The sequence below is a fragment of the Elephas maximus genome, chromosome 3, assembly GCF_024166365.1.
Source record: "Elephas maximus indicus isolate mEleMax1 chromosome 3, mEleMax1 primary haplotype, whole genome shotgun sequence".
Lineage (NCBI taxonomy): Eukaryota > Metazoa > Chordata > Mammalia > Proboscidea > Elephantidae > Elephas > Elephas maximus.
In genome coordinates, this window is record NC_064821.1 from 148,087,831 (window position 1) to 148,106,629 (window position 18,799).

An 18,799-nucleotide genomic window follows, 5' to 3' on the forward strand; every position below is an offset into this window, starting at 1 on the left:
CAAAACGTGGCTGCTTATGCTATGATGTCTGCATAGGGTGCCTGTCTCCTTTGATTATCAAGTTCAAGCAAAAAGAGAGATTTTCTTTCTTCCATTGCCTCCACCAAGTAGATAACTTAATTTATCTCTTACTTAATGTGTTTGAATTAGAGTTGGAGAGGTCACAGCTGAGGAAGGCAGCCTGCTGCTACTGTGGCTTCTCCTCCCAAGGTGGCGTTTGATTTAGCTTTGTAAACAAATGACTGCATTCTCAGGAGGTCTCGGAACACAGCTGCCTGCTCTGGAGAGAGCTCTACCCTCTTCCATCAGGGTGAACCCTGCTTCCTGGTATCAGCAAAACAACTGACGAGGAACCACAGGACTTGTGTGGACTTCAGTCAGTTGGTGATTGCCCTGCTTCCTGGGTTTGGCTACAGCAGTGGGAGGTAGAAGGGGATAAGGAAACCACTTGTCTTGCTTTACTGCCTTTGGCTGTCATAGGGCATTATAACGCTTCATTGAGATTCGAACTCTCGCAGCTACATTTGCCCCAAATCTGCCTCTAAGGCCATAGAACAGTCCTTTTATTCACTAAAGGTGCCGTTTGAATTCTTTTCCCAATAGTAGTGAGAGTTTTACGTTTTACCCCTTATGCTGGCCAGTTCTTGTCTACCTACATTCTTCCCTATCATCCAAGATACTGCAGTTTTTCCCTGTATGGAGTGAAAAGCTTTTATAGATAGACTCTATACAACCTCATTAGAACCTACTGTGTTCTAACTTACCAGCAAATCAGACCAGATCAAATATGTCAAAACCAAGGAATTCAGCTGAGGGTTTAATAACATTTATCTCCCAAAAGCAGAAAATACCAGAAAGATGTTTGCCTGTGTTTTATTGACTGCATAAAGGCATGTGACTGTTTGGATCATGACAAATTATGGATAACATTGAGAAGAATGGGGATTCCATAACACTCAATTGTGCTCTTGTGGAACCTGTACGCAGACCAAGAGGCAGTTGTTTGAGCAGAACAAGGGATATTGTATGGTTGAAAATTGGAAAAGGTGTGTGTTAGGGTTGTATCCTTTCATCTCACTTATTCAATCTGGATGCTGAACAAATAATCTCAGAAACTGGATTATATGAAGAAGAATGTGGCATAAGGATTGAAGGAAGACTCATTAACAGCCCGCAATATGCAGATAACACAACCTTGCTTACCAAAAATGAATCAATTTAAAACACTTAATGATGAAGGTCAAAGACTACAGCCTTCGGTAAGGATTATACCTCAACATAAAGAAAACAAAAATCTTCACAACTGGACTGATAAATGACATCATGATAAATGGAGAAAAAATTGAAGTAATGATTTCATCCTACTTGGATCAACAATCAAAGTCCACAGAAGTAGCAATCAAGAACTTAAATGACATATTACACTGGGCAAATCTGCTGCAAAAGTTTTAAAAAGCAAAGATGTCACTTGGATAACTAAGGTGTGTCTTCCCCAAGCTATGGTATTTTCGATCACTTCATATGCATGCAAAAGTTGGATAGTAAAAAAGGACGGCAGAAGAAGAACTGGTGCATTCGAACTACGGTGTTGGTTGGCGAAGCATATTGAATATACCACCGACTGCCAAGAGAGTGAACAAATCAGTCTTAGAAGAAATACAACCAGAATTTCCTTAGAACCGAGGATGATAAGAATTCAACTGGCTTACTTTGGACACATCAGGAAAGACCAACCACTCGAAAAGGCCATCATGTTTGGTAAAGTGAAGGGCCAGTGAAAAGGAGGGAAACCCTCAGTGAGACAGACTGACACAATAGCCGCAGCAATGGACACAAACATACCAGCGATCTTGGGAATGGCACAATTTTTCATCCTGTTATACATCAGGTCACTATGAGTTGGAGCCAACCCGAGAGCGACTAACCCCAAGAAAATCTCCCAAACGCACACACTCACTCACACACACACTTGAATGGATATATATTTGCTTTAGCCCAGATTTTAACTGCAGTGAGCAGAGCAAGTTCTAATAGGGAATGAGGCCAATTGCTTTGAGGCAGGTGGCCTCTCATGAGAATTCAAGGATGCATCATGATTCATACCTCAGATGATGACCCAGGGAATTTTGACTCATGTCTAAAGAAGCTTCTACAATTGCTCTGTCTTGACCTCGGGAAGATTTGGTGGGGGCGACGTTCTGGATTAGCTTTATAAGACCTTCCTCTGGATAAAGCTTGTCTGACTTTCACCTAATGAACGGTGAACACCAGTGGGTTAGGACACACACACACCCCTCACCCGAGTGGGACCTGGGCCTTTGGCTTCTGTCCATCACATTGTTTTAACCAGATGAGGTGCTGCGGATCAGCTGAGGACAGGTTATGTTCCCAGATATATTGTTTAAAGAAAATAACTGCCTTTCTCCACTGGTAAACAGCTGTCACGAATGAAAGATGACCTGAAAGGGACTTAAAAATCACTAAACTCTGTTGGCTTTCAAGATAGTTTGTGTAAACAGTAATAATAATGGTTGTATTGAATCCTTTTTATGATACAACATATTTATGATTTATTTATGATACGTTGTTATGCTTGAGCAACAATGAGCTCAAGCATGACACCGATTGTGAGGATAGTTCAGGACCAGGCAGTGTTTTGTTCTGTTGTACGTAGGGTTGCTGTGAGTTGGAACTGACTTGACAGCACCTGACAACATTACTTATGAGACAGTATACAATGGGATTTCAGCCCTGAGTGCACAGCGGTTAAATGCCTAGCTGCTAACTGAAAGGTTGTCAGTTCAAACCCACTGGTGGAACATTTTCTATGTGCCCACAAAGTGCCAGAGCTAAAAGAAGTGGCAAAGAAGAACTTTCAACCCCCAGCATGATTTTGTTATTCATTTTAGAAATTTAATTTCAGATTCACTCTGATAGTCAATACTAAAACTCTATATATGCAGTTCTAAACTCACTGAACTGATAAAGTGAGATTATTCTATTACTCATCTTTATAGAATGCTGAGGTCTCCCTAAGGGAAATTAAATGTATATTTGATATGTACTCTAAGCAGCTCAGTTCTTATACTGACAATTCTCTGTCAGTGTTGTTGGGTCAAGTACTGACAGACACTGAGTACCAGGTCCTTGGTCTCTGACTGAGGTGAAAGTCTACATATTAGCTTCCCCACGAAAGGCCTTTTTAAAATAGCAAACCCTATGTTATGTCTAAGGAGCCCTGGTGGTGCAACAGTTAAATGCTCAGCTGCTGACTGAAAGGTTGGCAGTTCGAACCCACCAGCCACTCCATGGTAGGAAAGACCTGACAGTCTCCTCCTGTAAAAACTACAGCCTAGAAATACTATGGGCAGTTCTATTCTGTCATATAGGGTCACTATGAGTCAAACTGACTCAACGGTATCTTGCAACAACAATGTTATGTCTGTGCAGAGGAAATGAACATTTACTGAGGACCTTTTGTGTATGAGGCCAGTAAATCCTTTTTCTCATTTCAGGACTGGCCATTGTTAGGCTAGGCAATGGCTGTTTGTGAGAGACTGGCTGACTGAAGAAAATTCCCCATTTCCATTAACTCCGCCTGTACTTAATGGTATTCTCTAAAGAAATACTAGTTCCATTTCCTTCTAAAATAGTTATCTTCTTCTTATGGTGTTATTTAAGCCTTGACCCTCCAGATTTTCTCATGTACCTGTATTCCTCTTTCCCATATCAGCTGGAAAGTTAACAGTTTCCTTTGTTTGCTTTCTTTTTATCTAGAAGACTGAGAAAATTACATGGGGCCTGCTCCCAGGCTGTGGAGCCTGAGGAGAAGCACTTCAGCGCAAAAAAAAAAAAAAAAAAACCACTGCCGTCGAGTCGATTCTGACTCATAATGACCCTAGAAGACACAGTAGAACTGCCCCATAGAGTTTCCAAGGACCGCTTGGTGGATTCAAACTGCCAGACCTTTTGGTTAGCAGCTGTAGCACTTACCCACTACGCCACCAGGGTTTCCCTTAGCACTTTAGCTCAGGAGGCCCTAAATTAGGTTTGCAGTACTTCGTCCAAACACAACTCCTCAGTAATAAGAGGCATCTGGCTGGGGTGGGAGCTCTGATGCCCCTGGAATGGGATGTAGGAATGAGGGGTTTTCAGTGACTGAGCTGGCTTTATCTGCTTCTTACCAGTCCTGTGGCAGCTTGGTTCTCTGTTTAGGTCCTTACGATTGGTCCACCTTTCTCATTTCTTTATTTCTTCTGGTAACAATTCTCCTGGAATCAAATGAACTGGGATTTGATACCTACTCTGTGGTTCACTGGTAGAATTCTCACCATCCATGTGGGAAACCTGGGCTTGATTTCTGGCCAGCGTACCTCATACATAGTCACCCCCGAATGTCAGTGGAGGTTTGCGTGTTGCTATGATGCTGAACAAGTTTCCATGGAGCTTTCAGACTAAGAAGAGCCAGGAAGTTAGCCCTGGAGATCGACTTCTGAAAATCAGCCAATGTAGACCATATGAATCGCAGTGGTCCAATCCACAACTGATGAAGGGGATGGCACATTTTGTTCTGTTGTGCACGGATTGACATGAGTAGAGGCTGACTTGGTGGCAGCTGACAGTAACGACTGTCTTGGAGATGTTACTCAGCCTCTTTGAGCCTGAGTTTTCCGGGCTGTAAAATGAGGATAATTGATAACTCCTTTGTAAAACAGTTGTGAGCACGCGAAAGGGCCTTACAAGCCATACAGTAGATGGGACTATTCCTGTGCCTCCTGAGCACCTGGGATGTGGCAGGAGGAACTCTGGGCCCAGAGCTGAAAACAGGAGAGAATCCAGGCTCTGCCACTGTCGGCTGTATGGTCGCAGGCAGGTGCCCTCCGCAAGCACAGATTCCTTGTCAGTAAAATTGGCATTCCAGGTAACTTACAGGCTCTTTGTGCAAATTAATTTGCTCCTTTAAACTGAAATTACAAAATCCTTCTAACCAGTCTTCCTGCTTTTCTCCTTGCCTCCTTGAATCCATCCTGAACCCCCCATATTCCCCCTTCCTGCCAGTGATCTTTCTGAAACAATCTGATTACATATATCATGTTGATGTTAGATGCCATAAACCCTACAATCAATTCCAACTCATAGTGACCCTGTAGAAGAGCCCCATAGGGTTTCCAACCCCACACAACAGAGCCCTGCCCCTTCCCCGTGATGGGTTGGGTATCGGACCACTGTGAATCACGGGGTTTTCTAGAGCTGAGTTTCAGAAGTAGATGACCAGGACTTTCTTCCTCGTCTGCCTTAGTCTAGAAGCTCTGCCGAAGCCTGTCCAGCACCATAGCAACACACAAGCCTCCACTGACAGACAGGTGGTGGCTGGGCATGAGGCGTACTGGCCAGGAATCAAACCTGGGTCTCCCACACGGAAGGTGAGAATTCTATCACTGAACCACCACTGCCCCCTTGGCTTAAAACACTGCAGTAACTCCTTAGGGCTTTTTAGAGTTTGCCCAGAACTTCCTGGTTCTAGCTTTGATAACCCCATGTCCCCAGAAAGAATTCAGTCAGTTGGTCACCCTACAAATTCCAGAAGGACAAACATGATCTGGTTGCCACCCATCTTTCTAGTGCTCGTCTCTGGCCACTCATCTCTGTCCACCCTGCGCTCTTCTCTGCACATTGGAATTACCCTCAGAGGTTTTTGCAAGATACTGATGCCCTGGCCCTTTCTCTTGAGATTCTGATTTAATTGGTTTGGAGTGGGGTCTGGGCATAGGTATCTTTGTAAAGCTCCCCAGTGGTTCCAGTGCACAGCCAAGTATAAGGCCATGCTCTCTTCTTGCAGGTCCCAGACACTCCATGTGCTATTCCCTCTGCCTGAGCCAACCTTCCCTGCTTTTCTTCCTGCTCATCCTCATCCTGCCCAAGAGTCTTGTCCCCAAAGCAGCCTTCCCTGACTCATCCACGTAGACTTTGGTACATCCCTCCTGTGGGCTCCCAGAGGACTCTGGGCTGGCACCCATCAGAACCTGCTCATTCTGTATTACAATTGTTGGTTTAACCCAACTCTGTCCCTCATTAGGTCTTGAGTTTCTTTGAGGAAGAGATTTTCTCTCTCCTCCTTGTATCCCTGGAGCCAAGCAGGCTCCGGCATATTGCAGATTCTCAGTAAGTATTTAATGATCAAATTAATCAAGACAAGGCCATCTGACCTCTTGTGAGTTACATTCTAAGAAAGAGACATTGACACAAATGCCTGTAGTGTGTTACAGCAACAAGAAGTTAAGGAAAAAAAGCACGTACAAATAACAATATAATTCTTTAATAAACCTAGCAAAGTAGACAACCCCTAATATTCACATTAAAAGAAATTCGTAGTTTTGACCTTTTGTTTCTCTCTTCTGGGGGTGAAAAGAGACATATTAGGAAATTCCTTGTACACCACCTTTAAAAGGCTTTGCCGTCGAGTTGCATCCTACTCATAGCAACCCTGTAGGATGGAGTGGAACAGTCCTATAGAGTTTCTAATACTATGACCTTTATGGAAGCAGACTACCACGTCTTTCTCCTGCAGAGCTGCTGGTGGGTTCGAACCACCAGCCTTTTGGTTAGCAGCCAAGTGCTTTAAACACTGCGCCACCAGGGCTCCTGTTCTACCACCATTACCTGTCACAGAATTGTTACTGGAAATGACTTCTCTAAATCAGTTTGGCTCTCTATTATTTTCTTTCTTCCTTCTTGTTCTTTCCTCAGCTGGCCATCCATGTATATTTGGAGAGAGGCAGGAAGGTTTGCCACTAGGAATGTTTCTCCTTTTTAAAACTCTTTTATCATCAGGCTTTCTGAGCTTCAAAGCAGCCTTCATCCAGGGTGACCCCACTCCCTTGCCTCCCCATGCTGGGGAGTGAGAGCCCCGGGTATTTTTGTCATTTGAGGAGCTCCATATTTGGACAGCCTTGGACAGCTGGATTGTATGGTTCTCATGAAACCTGCGGGGCTAAGAGCAAGTCAGCATTTCCAAGCCCCCTTCCGCTCCTGAATTCAGACACACTGAAAAATTGACACCAGACTCCAGAGTTAAGCAAACATTAAGTTTATAGGTCTTCTTGCATTTGACCCCTCCCTGGGGCAGCAGCCCTTATCCTCTGCCTTTTATTTTGAGGTTGAATCTTTGTTGCTGGTGCTCATCAGACTCTCTCAACTTCTGTGATTATCTGCAGTGCTTGACCCTGGATAAGTTTGAAAGCTACGATGATGAAACCCAACTCACCCAACGAGCCCTGTCTCTGCTGGAGGAAAACAGGTTCTGGGCCGGCGTGGTGTTCCCTGACATGTATCCCTGGACCAGCTCCTTACCACCCCACGTGAAGTACAAGATCCGCATGGACATAGATGTGGTGGAGAAAACCAATAAGATCAAAGACAGGTGATGTCTCAGGCAATCTCAGAAGGCTGTAGCCACTCCTAGGGTACGATTCAAGAAGAAGGCCACCCATCTCCTCCCAGTGGTAGGAGGTTTACTTGGAAAAGCACAGAAACACTTCAGGATCAAAGAACAAAGCTAACCAGTTAGATGTGTTTAGTTGGTAGGGCCAGGAGAGCTCAGCTACCCTGTCTTCACATCCCTTAAATTAGCACTTATCCCCGGCTGGCCTTGTGCAGTTTGGTTATAGAACCTCAGGACATTGCATTAACTTCACATAGGGATGCTACAAATGGGGTTTCTCCAAAGTTGATGGGAAATTACATTTGGCTGCAAGTTACATTTGGTTGGAAATTACATTTGGTACATACAGAGTAAGGAGAAGGAGCGCTGGTGGCAGAGTGGTTAATTAAGCCTGGGCTGGTAACCGAAAGGTGGGCAGTTGGAACTTATCAGCTGCTCGGTGGGAAATGGATGTCGCAGTCTGCTTCTGCTTTTGCAAAGATTACAGCCTTGGAAACCCTATGGGGCAGTTCTACCCTGTTCTATAGGATCACTATGACTCAGAATTGACTCCACGGCAACAGGTTTGGTTTTTGTTTGTTTGTTTTGTTTTGTTTTACAAGGTAAGGAATTGAGACTGCGCTCAGCCTGTAGATCAATAAAATTAAGTGAAATAAGAGGAAGTAAGATAATTTTGTAAAGCTGTAAGTAGAGTCCTTGAATGAAAGCAATCACAGAATCACGTTGTGGCTAATGTTCATAACTGAGATATAAACTCTGAATTAGAAAACAGAATTGGAAAGTTTCCACAGAAGGTTCCCAGAGAGTGAGTTCCAAGTGTGTTCATGAAGTGTTCCCGCTGGCATCCTGTTTTCTCCCCTCTGGTTGCTTTTCAGGTACTGGGATTCTGGTCCCAGAGCTGATCCTGTGGAAGATTTCCGTTATATCTGGGGAGGGTTTGCCTATCTGCAGGACATGATTGAACAGGGGATCACCAGGAGTCAGGCCCAGGCTGAAGTTCCGTTTGGAATCTATCTCCAGCAGATGCCTTACCCCTGTTTCGTGGATGACTCGTGAGTCCCAGGTTAAGCTCCTCCGCCCTAATCGGGGCACTGGGGCCGGGGTCAGGTGGGGTGCTCCCAGGGCTTCAACCTCTTTGGAGAGAAGCTCAGGGACTGAGGCCAGACTGCGGAGAATGGGGCTCTGACTGAGGAGCCAACTTCTCCCAGGCTCCAGGCAGGGGGAAATGGACAAGCGAAGTAGTAGGGAGAGAAAAAGGAGTTGGTGCGTGGGTATGAAGGGAAGGTGAAAATTAAAGCAAAGGAAGTGAGGCTGGCAGATGGAACGAAGGCTTTTTAAGATTCCCACTACGTAGTGTGCTTGGTATGTGGAAGGATTCGGGTCAGAGTTTTTGCCCAGTGATTGCCAAATCGGCAAATGAGGACTCTGCATGGCAAGTAGGTCCGGTTCCTAGGAGCCTCGGAGTAATGCAGGCCTTTCTCTAATTAACGTTCCCACGATGTATGCTTAACGAAAAGGTAGAGGAATGTGTTGGATGAGCTTGGGCCCTTCCTCCCTGCCCACCCAGTCCCCAGGCTAAGGAAGTGGCCTACTGTTTTGCTGAACACGGCTTTTGGGGGGTGGTGGAGAAAGGCGCAGAGAAGGAGACAGGGGCTGGGAGGGCTCATTTATCACGGCGGATGGGGTCAGAAATGTTCCCAGTGCAGCAGCTGGCTACTGTAGAGTTGGCTTAGGGATTCAATTCCTGGAAGAAAACTGGCAAGTTCCCTATAGCGTACCTGTGTGTCTGCGGAGTCCAGGGAGGAGAAAAGCATGTACAGCCTGAAGGAAGGGTCAAATTGCTAGCTGGTGAGAGAGAGAGTGAAATAAAACCCAGTATGGGCACAGGAACCCTTCTCACAACAATTTAGTCCAATCGCTTCTCCATGCTCAGTTCCATAGAAGACTAAAGGGAGAACAATTCAAAATGCCAGTGGCCATTTTGAAGTCAGTTTGGGTTTGGACAGTAGGCACAGATGGCAAGTGGACCCAGGAGCAAAAACCCAGTTCCACTTTCAATAGCAGAATGGGAGGGACTGGCCGAGAATTGGGGTTGGTGTGGAAAGACAATAGGGATTAGGTCATTCAGCATGGGAGAGCCCTCTGGTGGTCAGTACCGGAAGTTTAGACTTTATGAGCTTGCCATTCTCCTCCTAGGGCCATATTGAGTGAAACCGTCCCATACTAGAATTTGGCCCTTTCTCTCAAAACAGCTAACAATTTCCAATAGATATTAACCCCCAAGGGCTTTACTAGCACATAGAAAACATGTGTAGAGTTCAGAACAAAGTAATTCCAGATTATCAAATCACCCTGCTTCCTGGAGTGCATATCCACAGATCTACTCTACCTGTACATGGCTGGTAGAGACAGTGGCTAATAGAGCTTGGGATCACTGATGGGTTTATTCATAGACTGCTGGCTTCTGGAGTGCCACATTAATTAGTTCCTGCATAGCAGACAGTACTGGGCTAGCTGACTCCCTTGAGGAGCCCAGTTATTGACCTCACTACGACCAGTTCCTCTTGTTTATTGACCAACCTCTTGATGTCAGTACCGGTTAGCATGTACCTATCTATTCCAGTCACATTCCACATCATCAAGTCTGTAGTCCCTTCCTGTGAGGAATTACAGGGAAGGTCTATGCTATATAAAACATATAGTATGATTTTATTTACACATTTTATCTATTTATTCATTTGGGTTAACTAGAAAGCTACCATCTTGCTCTAAAGAAAAAGTAACCCTTCCAGATAAAAATAAAAATACAATGTATTAAATCATTCGAGATTTTTTTGCTTTCTCTCCCCTACACCTGGGCTTTGTTCTCAATAAAATCATTCAATATAAGTGTACTCTACCTCTGCTAGGTACGGAGCACTCTGCTACTCTGATTCTTTGCTCTTGCTTCAGCTTTATGATCATCCTGAATCGCTGTTTCCCTGTCTTCATGGTGTTGGCCTGGATCTACTCTGTCTCCATGACTGTAAAGAGCATCGTCTTGGAGAAGGAGTTGAGATTGAAGGAAACTTTAAAAAATCAGGGTGTCTCCAATGCAGTAATTTGGTGTACCTGGTTCCTGGACAGCTTCTCTATCATGTCAATGAGCATCTTCCTCCTGACAATGTTCATCATGGTAAGCAGATAGATGGAGAAGGCCCAGAAAAACCTTGGATAATTTGGTTTTCCTCACACTTCCTCATGTTAATCAACTTGTGCCTGGATTAGTTATTTTCTGGCCACCAATAGGAGCATGGCAGTTTAGCTGACTGGCTGTTTCAGCCAAGGGGAAGACACCTAGAGCAACAAAGACCACCCAAGAAGCCACTGTATCATAGCACCCTCCTGTCTTCCACATCCTGCCCAGGAAGCTACTTGGTCTACATAGATTATCCAGCCCCGTTCCTTGGGTTCTGTCAAGAAACTGCTGTTAACACAGGTTGATTGTATGTTCAGAAGTGTCCTCTCTTTCCAAACACAGAAGAAATGAGTACAAGGAGTGTTTTCCTGGGATTACTGTCCCAACCACTGGCTGAAGTTGGAATGTGGAGCGCCTCTTCAGTGTTATCATTATCATGGCCACATCATTCATGGCTTCCCCAGAGAATATCCTCCTGCCTGCAGAATCTTCAAGATCTTTCTGTCTTAAAGGATGGAATTTGGAGTCCATCCTTCCTCAGCGATAAGGGTTTTTTATAGCCGCAGGCAGCATGCATGGGCCCATGCTCTGCAAACATGCAACTCCCTTGCAAGCTAGACTTGAAAATGAAACTTTGGTTCACAAATATACTACAATCCCTTATTTTTAGCTCCTTCACAGTAGATGATTTATTGTATTTGTTGGATAATAAGGACATACATTTAGATAGATTTTTGATATTTTATTTGGTAGAATCTACAAGCTCGAAATGTAGTCTTATCAAGCTTGTTTTTCCTCTTTCCATCATCATATGAAGTACTTCTCTGCACTATGTAATATGTGTGGTCACCCACAGAACTCTAAGTGTCTCCCTGTCATGCTGGACCATACCTAGTGCTAATCTAATGCAACAATGTTCCATCACATACTCTGTCCATGTATCCAGTTAAAGTCCTGCCTCTTTCTTGGCAGTGAAATGCAGCAAGTCTGAAGGGTTTTTTTTTTTTTTTTAATGTTGCATTAAAATCCAGTGAGCTTTGGCCTTAGTCAAACCTGGTGCTAGAGCCCTTTCAAAATCAGTGCTGAGACAGAGGTCATTCTGCTCAAACAACCTGACTCCATCTGAATGTGCCAAATGGTGCCAGAGCTCTATAGAGATGAGGGGAGAAGCTGAGCTCCTTGTCTTCCTCTAGTGGCCCCATGTTCCTTCCCATCCTTTGGTCTGCTCCTTTCCAAGATAGTCTGTGTCCTTAGAATTAAAGAAGTCAAAAATGCATAAACATCTGACTTGCAATGGCCATGAGACTTTGACTGACTTGACCTTGAGCTCTGACTTCAATGAGACATTAGGACTTCAAAGCTTTTAGGACGTGAGGCAAAGAAAGTTTCTCGCACAAAGGGGTTTCTCCTTGTGGGAACTGGAACATTGTTTCAGTAAGGACGGAAACAGAGCTTTCCACACCAAAATAGGATTTTCCTTTGAATGACTTTCTCATCTTTCCCTGTCCCTTCCTCCCCACCTCAACATTTCAGGAAAGAAGCTGGAAGCAGGGACAATGGGAAGGTTCCATTGTTATGCAAGCTACAGAAACAACAAAGAAAAGTGGTCATTATAGGAAGCCAAGGCGTGACTGACATCTCTGCCTTGAGTCAATTAGAATTATACAGGCCTAGAACTTTTTAGAACTGGGTTAGAAGTCCTAGGACTTTGCTATGAGGAGAAACCGGGCTAAGAAACGGATTTTATTCTTCTGAGAAGAGCAGCAATTATCTTAACGTTCTTCCAGCCAAAAGCCACATGTTCAGTCATGGACTTGCTTTTGTTGAGTTCCCAGGTGATAAAGGAAAATGGGTGGCCTTTCCAGGGTGATGTGGAGAACTCTGACACACATAAGCGAGAGCTCTTGCCCTTTGCTTAAATTTCCTCAGACTCTGATTCTAGTTAGGCGTGGCTCTCTTCCAGCCCCTTTGTCATTTGTTTTATCCTTTTTTTTTTTCAATCTCCTGTCAGTGCCCAGCAGGCATTAGATTATAAAGGAGAAATGATGGCAATAGCAGATAAGTAGCACATCTGTTCACCTCAACTCTCGCATGCACATGACAGACATTGTTAACTGATCTCTCTTTTCTACTGAGAGGAACCCAGTACTTTAGGGAGCCACTACCAGTTCCTCAGAGCCCACTTACGAGATAAACCTATTTGTGCTTCTAAGTTCTCGAGAAAAGCCTGGGATGGTCTATATGTATTTGGAGATACGTTCAAAGGGTAAAAATTCAGGAGGCCTAAAAAATTTGAACATCTCAATTTATCCTATAGTCGAACTAACTCTAACTGAGAGTTGTTAGTTTGGTCCTGTTTTCTACAAAGCCAAAGTAATTGACTTTGGAGGCTATTGAGTATTATCCACAGGTTTTAAGAAATGTATTTGTGTGATGAACATGAATGGAAAGGATCAATCCACTTCCAAGTGATCTGGATTAATCACTGATGTTTTTACCAATGTGAGTGGCAAAACTCAGAATACAAAGTGTAAATGATCAAGTCAACAGGCCAGGCTCCAGACAAAATACTAAAGCTTGTTTTGAGTGGTTTCCCACCTCCCTTGTTTCCCATCTACCCAGTATAGCCTTGGGCTCTATTAATGCCCCAAGACCCCCTATGCTGGTCTTCCTCTCTGCTGTAGACACATTTATCTACATTATCCCCTCCCCACCAAGGATCTGCTTACTTAACACGTAATAATTACTGGTGACTGATGTTGTGGAAACCCTGCTGGCGTAGTGGTTAAGTGCTACGGCTGTGGATTACCCAAAGGGTCTGCAGTTCAAATCTGCCAGGCGCTCCTTGGAAGCTCTATGGGGCAGTTCTACTCTGTCCTATAGGGTCGCTATGAGTCAGAATCGACTCGATGGCACTGGGTTTGGTCTGTTTTTTTTTGATGCTTTTGTTGGGTGCTGTCGAATCGATTTCACCTCACAGTGACCCCATGTGGCAGAGGAGAACTGTCCCATAGGATTTTCTAAGGCTATAATCTTTATGGGAGCAGATCACCAGGTCTTTCTCCTCTGGAGCCACTGGGTAAGTTTGAACTGCCAACCTTTCACTTAGCAGCAGAATGGCTAACCATTGTGCCACCAGGGCTTCTCTAGTGACTGATGATAAAAAAAAAACCCAAACCAGTTGCCGTCGAGTTGATTCTGACTCATAGTGACCCTAAAGGACAGAGTAGAACTGCCCCATAGGGTTTCCAAGGAGCACCTGGTAGATTCGAACAGCCGGCCTTTTGGTTAGCAGGCATAGATCTTAAACACTGTGCCACCAGGGTTTCCTAGTGACTGATAGACAGCCTAAAGTGTTAACTTGTCCCAGGGAAAATGGCATTTGTAGGATTAAGAGACTGAAGTGTTGGGTCTCTAAATATGGAAATTTCGGCACCGACAACAGGCTTGTGGGAGAGATCCTTCTGGGGCAGAGGGCTTCTAGGGACCCTGGGACCACTGCACCAGAGGTCACACCCTGTGTGTGACGCTGCCCCTGGTTGTGGGGGGGAATTACTGACTTGTGGCCTCTTTGGTTTCAGCATGGAAGAATCTTACATTACAGCAACCCATTCATCCTCTTCCTGTTCCTGCTGGTGTTCTCCACCGCCACGATCATGCAGTGCTTCCTGCTCAGCACACTCTTCTCCAGGGCCAGCCTGGCAGCAGCCTGCAGTGGCGTCATCTACTTCACCCTCTATCTGCCACACATCCTCTGCTTCGCCTGGCAAGACCAGATGACGGCCGAGCTGAAGTTAGCTGTGGTGAGGGGTCACCCTGGTGGATGATACGTTTCCTCTGAAGGGTCGTAACCTATCCTGTAGGTCACCCTCTGAGGCGGCTCCCTTTGCCCCTGGGCGTAAAGGGACTAAGGGATAAAAGCCACAGAGCAGAAAGTAGGAGAAGTTACTCCTCATCCAACTTGCCTGATGAATCTGCCCTGGGAAGTAGTTGAGACATCAGTTCAACTCATAGGTCCGTTTGTTTATCCACCAGAGGACGACCAACGTGGCATGTCACTCCATCTCTTTTTCTAGTGTTTGCGAAGATTCAGACTGTTCCATCTAAAAAGAAGTTTCCGTGAATTAAGTCTTGGTTTTTCTCTAAAATAACTTGAATGGAGTAGTTCTACAAGTGTCTTTAAAATGCTCTACCAGGGTGGGCAGAAGGATAAGGCAATGACCCAGTCCACACAGGAGCAGACCACAGTCAGGAGAGGGCTCCAGGACTTGGCTTGCGGTTGCTGAGAGATCTCTTAGTTCACAATTCCCAAACTAACAGCACTGTCTTGTCTCTAATTGTTTAAAATGAACCATTTCCACCCTCTCATTGACCCAGGCTAAGCAGCCTCTGAACCCTGTAACCAAACCAAAACCAAACCAGTTGCCATCAAGTCCATTCTGACTCATGTGCCTTTGTGCTTTTTGCCCAATCAGCAGCCACCCATGGAGACATGGCTGTGGAGCTTCTGCTTCAGACCTCTTTCTGCATTCCGTTTATTCAATTTACTTGTTTTCTTCACAGATAACGAAAGAAAATGATTGTCCCTAGTCTTAAGATAGGGAAGGGTGGTAGTTAGTGTAAAGCGAGGCTTTTCCTGCCTCTCTATCAGCCACTGGGGGTCATGGGACCATCCCCTACTAGCCCCCTAGCCTGCCCTAGGAAACTGATGACCTTCATGGGCTCTTCAAATGGAATTTTCCCTAAGCATCTCATGTTAACATCTTTGTTCTGCCAAGCACTGTGTGATCTGAAGAAAGAGATAGGAAGAAGGGGAAAGAGGGAGGAAGGACAACGTGAGGTCCTTTGGTCCCTGGGTGTGTTCTGTTGTGTGGCATTTCTTTGTCTTCCCCATTACACTATACAGCTCATCTGTGTTCCATTGACCAGGTGAGACGTGGCCCGGTGGGTGTTGGGCAGTGGTCCCTGAGGCCTGAGAGACATTTCCAGAATTTTCTTCCTATGGGAAGACTGCCTTAACCCCTCCCTGAGGTGGGCTTACACTTAGATACAACGTGGAACTTCTTTTGGTTCTTCTCCTACCTTGTGAGCTTGTGGGTTTCTGGGTGCTGCTGTGTTGGGTGAAAGACCCTCTGCTCATCTCCCAGGCCCCCGTTCCCTACTGCAGAGCCTGCTGTCTCCTGTGGCATTCGGGTTTGGCACTGAGTACCTGGTTCGCTTTGAAGAGCAAGGCCTGGGGCTGCAGTGGAGCAACATCGGCAACAGTCCCGTGGAAGGCGATGAGTTCAGTTTCCTCCTGTCCATGAAGATGATGCTCTTCGATGCTGCTCTGTATGGCCTGTTTGCCTGGTACCTTGACCAGGTGTTTCCAGGTAAGGATCTCCCTCTATAGAGTAAAGGCAGTTGGGTTCTTCAGGTCTGTAAATTGGTTGCCATGGAGTTGATTCTGACTCATGGTGACTCTAGCACTACCCATTCCATCTAGTTTAAATTTCATCATTTCTAAGCTCCTTGAATTTGTGCTCTCAGAACCACCATCTGAAACTTATATCTTTTTTTCTTTAATTTTTATTGTGCTTTAAGTGAAAGTTTACAAATCAGTCGAACCCTCATACAAAAATTCGTAAACTCCTTATTGCTCTCTCCCTAATAAGACAACACACTTCTTCCCTCCACTCTCTCTTTTTGTGTTCATTAGGCCAGCCTCTGACCCCCTCTACCCTTTCATCTCCCCTTCAGACAGGCGATGCCAACATAGTCTCATGTGTCTACTTGATCCAAAAAGCGCATTCTTCACCAGTATCATTGTCTATCCCATAGTCCGGTCCAATCCCTGTCTGAAGAGCTTGCTCTGGAAATGGTTTCTGTCTTGGGCTAACTGAAGGTCTGGGGATCATTACCTCTGGGGTCCTTCTGCTCCCAGTCAGACCATTAAGTCTGGTCTTTTTACGAGAATTTGAGGTCTGCATCCCACTGCTCTCCTGATCCCTCGGGGGTTCTCAGTTGTGTTTCCTGTCAGGGCAGTCATGGGTTGTAGCCGGGCACCATCTAGTTCTTCTGGTCTCAGGCTAATGTAGTCTCTGCTTCATGTGGCCCTTTCTGCCTCTTGAACTCATAATTACCTTGTGTCTTTGGTGTTCTTCATTTTTTTTGCTCCAGGTGAGTTGAGACCAATTGATGCATCTTAAATGGCCACTTCCTAGCGTTTAAGACCCCAGACGCCACTCTCCAAAGTGGGATGCAGAATGTTTTCTTAATAGATTTTATTATGCTAATTGACTTAGATGTCCCCTGAAACCATGGTCCTGAAACCCCCGCCCCTGCTACGCTGGCCTTCGAAGCATTCAGTTTTTTCAGGAAACTTCTTTGCTTTTAGTTTAGTCCAGTTGTGCTGACCTCCCCTGTGTTGTGTGTTGCCTTTCCCTTCACCTAAAATGGTTCTTATCTACTATTTAATTAGTGAAAACCCCTCTCCTTCCACCCTCTCTTAATCTTCAAAGAATATTCTCTTCTCTGTTTAAACTTTTTCTTGAGTTCTTATAATAGTGGTCTTATACAATATTTGTCCTTTTGCAACTGACTAATTTCACTGAGCATAATGCCTTCCAGATTCCTCCATGTTATGAAATGTGAAACTTAAATCTTGGTGTCGTAAATCCCATTGGCTCTACTTTAGAAGTGTATCGAAAATCTGGTCCCTTGTTACCACCCCCACCACTACCTTTCCAGTCCAAGACTCCATCCTCCACCCTCATCTCCTGCGAGTCTATTCTCCATACTGTATTCAGAGAGATCCTTTGAGAATCTAGTTCAGATCATGTCAGCTCATATTCAAATCCTTCCAATGGCTTTTCATCTCCTTCAGAGTGAATTCAGGGTCTCAAGCCTGGCCTATGACATGCTACAATATCTGGCCTCCCACTGTTTTCCTCATCTCATGCCCTTCTCCCCCATGTTTCTCTGGTCTAGCCACACCAAACTTCTTACTGTTCTTCAACACATTGAATACATTTCCTTCTCAAGGGCTTCGCATCTGCTGTCCTCTCTGCCAGAAGCACGGCCCTTCACCTCCTCCTTCAATCTGCAACTTGCTTCCTGTTCGAATGTCCCTTTATCACAGGGTGTTTTCCTGACGAAAAATATCTAAATATCTATCCTTATATAAATAGCATTTCTTCAGTGCTCCTGTCTCCTTGCCCTACTTAATTTTTTTAAACACTGTTTACCACCTGAGATGATACATCTTTATGTATTTATCGACAGCCTACCCTCAAGAAACCATGAGCTACATGAGCACGGTCACCTGGTTGTTCCATTCACTGCTATAGGCCTTTTGCCTAGAATAGTGCCTGATATTTGGTGGACACTGAATAAATATTTAATTAGTCATAGCCAAGAAAACCCTATGGAGCAGTTCTACTCTGTAACACACAGAGTTGTCATGAGTCAGAATTGACTCAATGGCAACTAACAACAACAGTGTGTTGCAGCCTGGAAAATCAGTTCCTGAATCCAAATTTAGTGTTTGTATTTGCTCTGCAGGAAATGGAATTTCCCTTCAAATTAGCATTTCCTGGTAGCTAAAAAGTCTGTACTTCACTTGAGTGATCTCCAAGTCAACCGAAAGCCACCTTGCATTATGGTAGTCGTGCGCTGGTCTCCATCTTGTGACCAAAAGCACGCAGGGGAGAGGGAGGCTGAGGACCCCTGGGGAGGGATGAATTCACGGCTCTCAGATCATCTCAACAACCTCAGAGAACGAGAAAGAATGCTAGACTGAGGGTCAGAAGGCCTGAGTATAGATCCTAGCTGTGTAACTTTGAGCAACACATTGAATCTTGCTCAGCCTCAGTTTCTTCTCTCTCACTGGACCATTGGGAGGAGGTATTACAGTGAGAATTATTAGTTGCACTGAAATTTCAATTTGTGCCTAACTCAAGTGATTTATTTCAGCCAAAAGCTTTAACTTTTTCGACAGCTATTTGCTGAGCAGGATTATGTGTTAGGGGCTGAGCAGGGCCAGATTCTGGGAACAGAGGGGTGGACAAAAATGACCTAGGCTTGCTCTTGAGGAGCCTACGATCTGCCAGTGGAGAAAGCCATGAAACACGTGATGACGATTAAACAAACAAAGAGCATTCTCACAAAATCAACGTTTTGCAGGGAATAAAACTTGCTAA

The 18,799-nt window shown here is 44.9% G+C and overlaps 1 protein-coding gene across 1 annotated transcript in view; it reads left to right on the forward strand.

Moving 5' to 3' along the window:
- Positions 1-18,799, forward strand: part of ABCA4 (ATP binding cassette subfamily A member 4) — a 176,256-nt gene that overhangs the window by 82,906 nt on the left and 74,551 nt on the right. Inside the window, exons 12-16 of the mRNA XM_049879742.1 lie at positions 7,215-7,420; positions 8,317-8,493; positions 10,394-10,616; positions 14,201-14,422; positions 15,787-15,991. Of these exons, the coding sequence (XP_049735699.1) occupies positions 7,215-7,420; positions 8,317-8,493; positions 10,394-10,616; positions 14,201-14,422; positions 15,787-15,991 (1,033 nt within the window). The remainder of the gene's footprint in view (positions 1-7,214; positions 7,421-8,316; positions 8,494-10,393; positions 10,617-14,200; positions 14,423-15,786; positions 15,992-18,799) is intronic.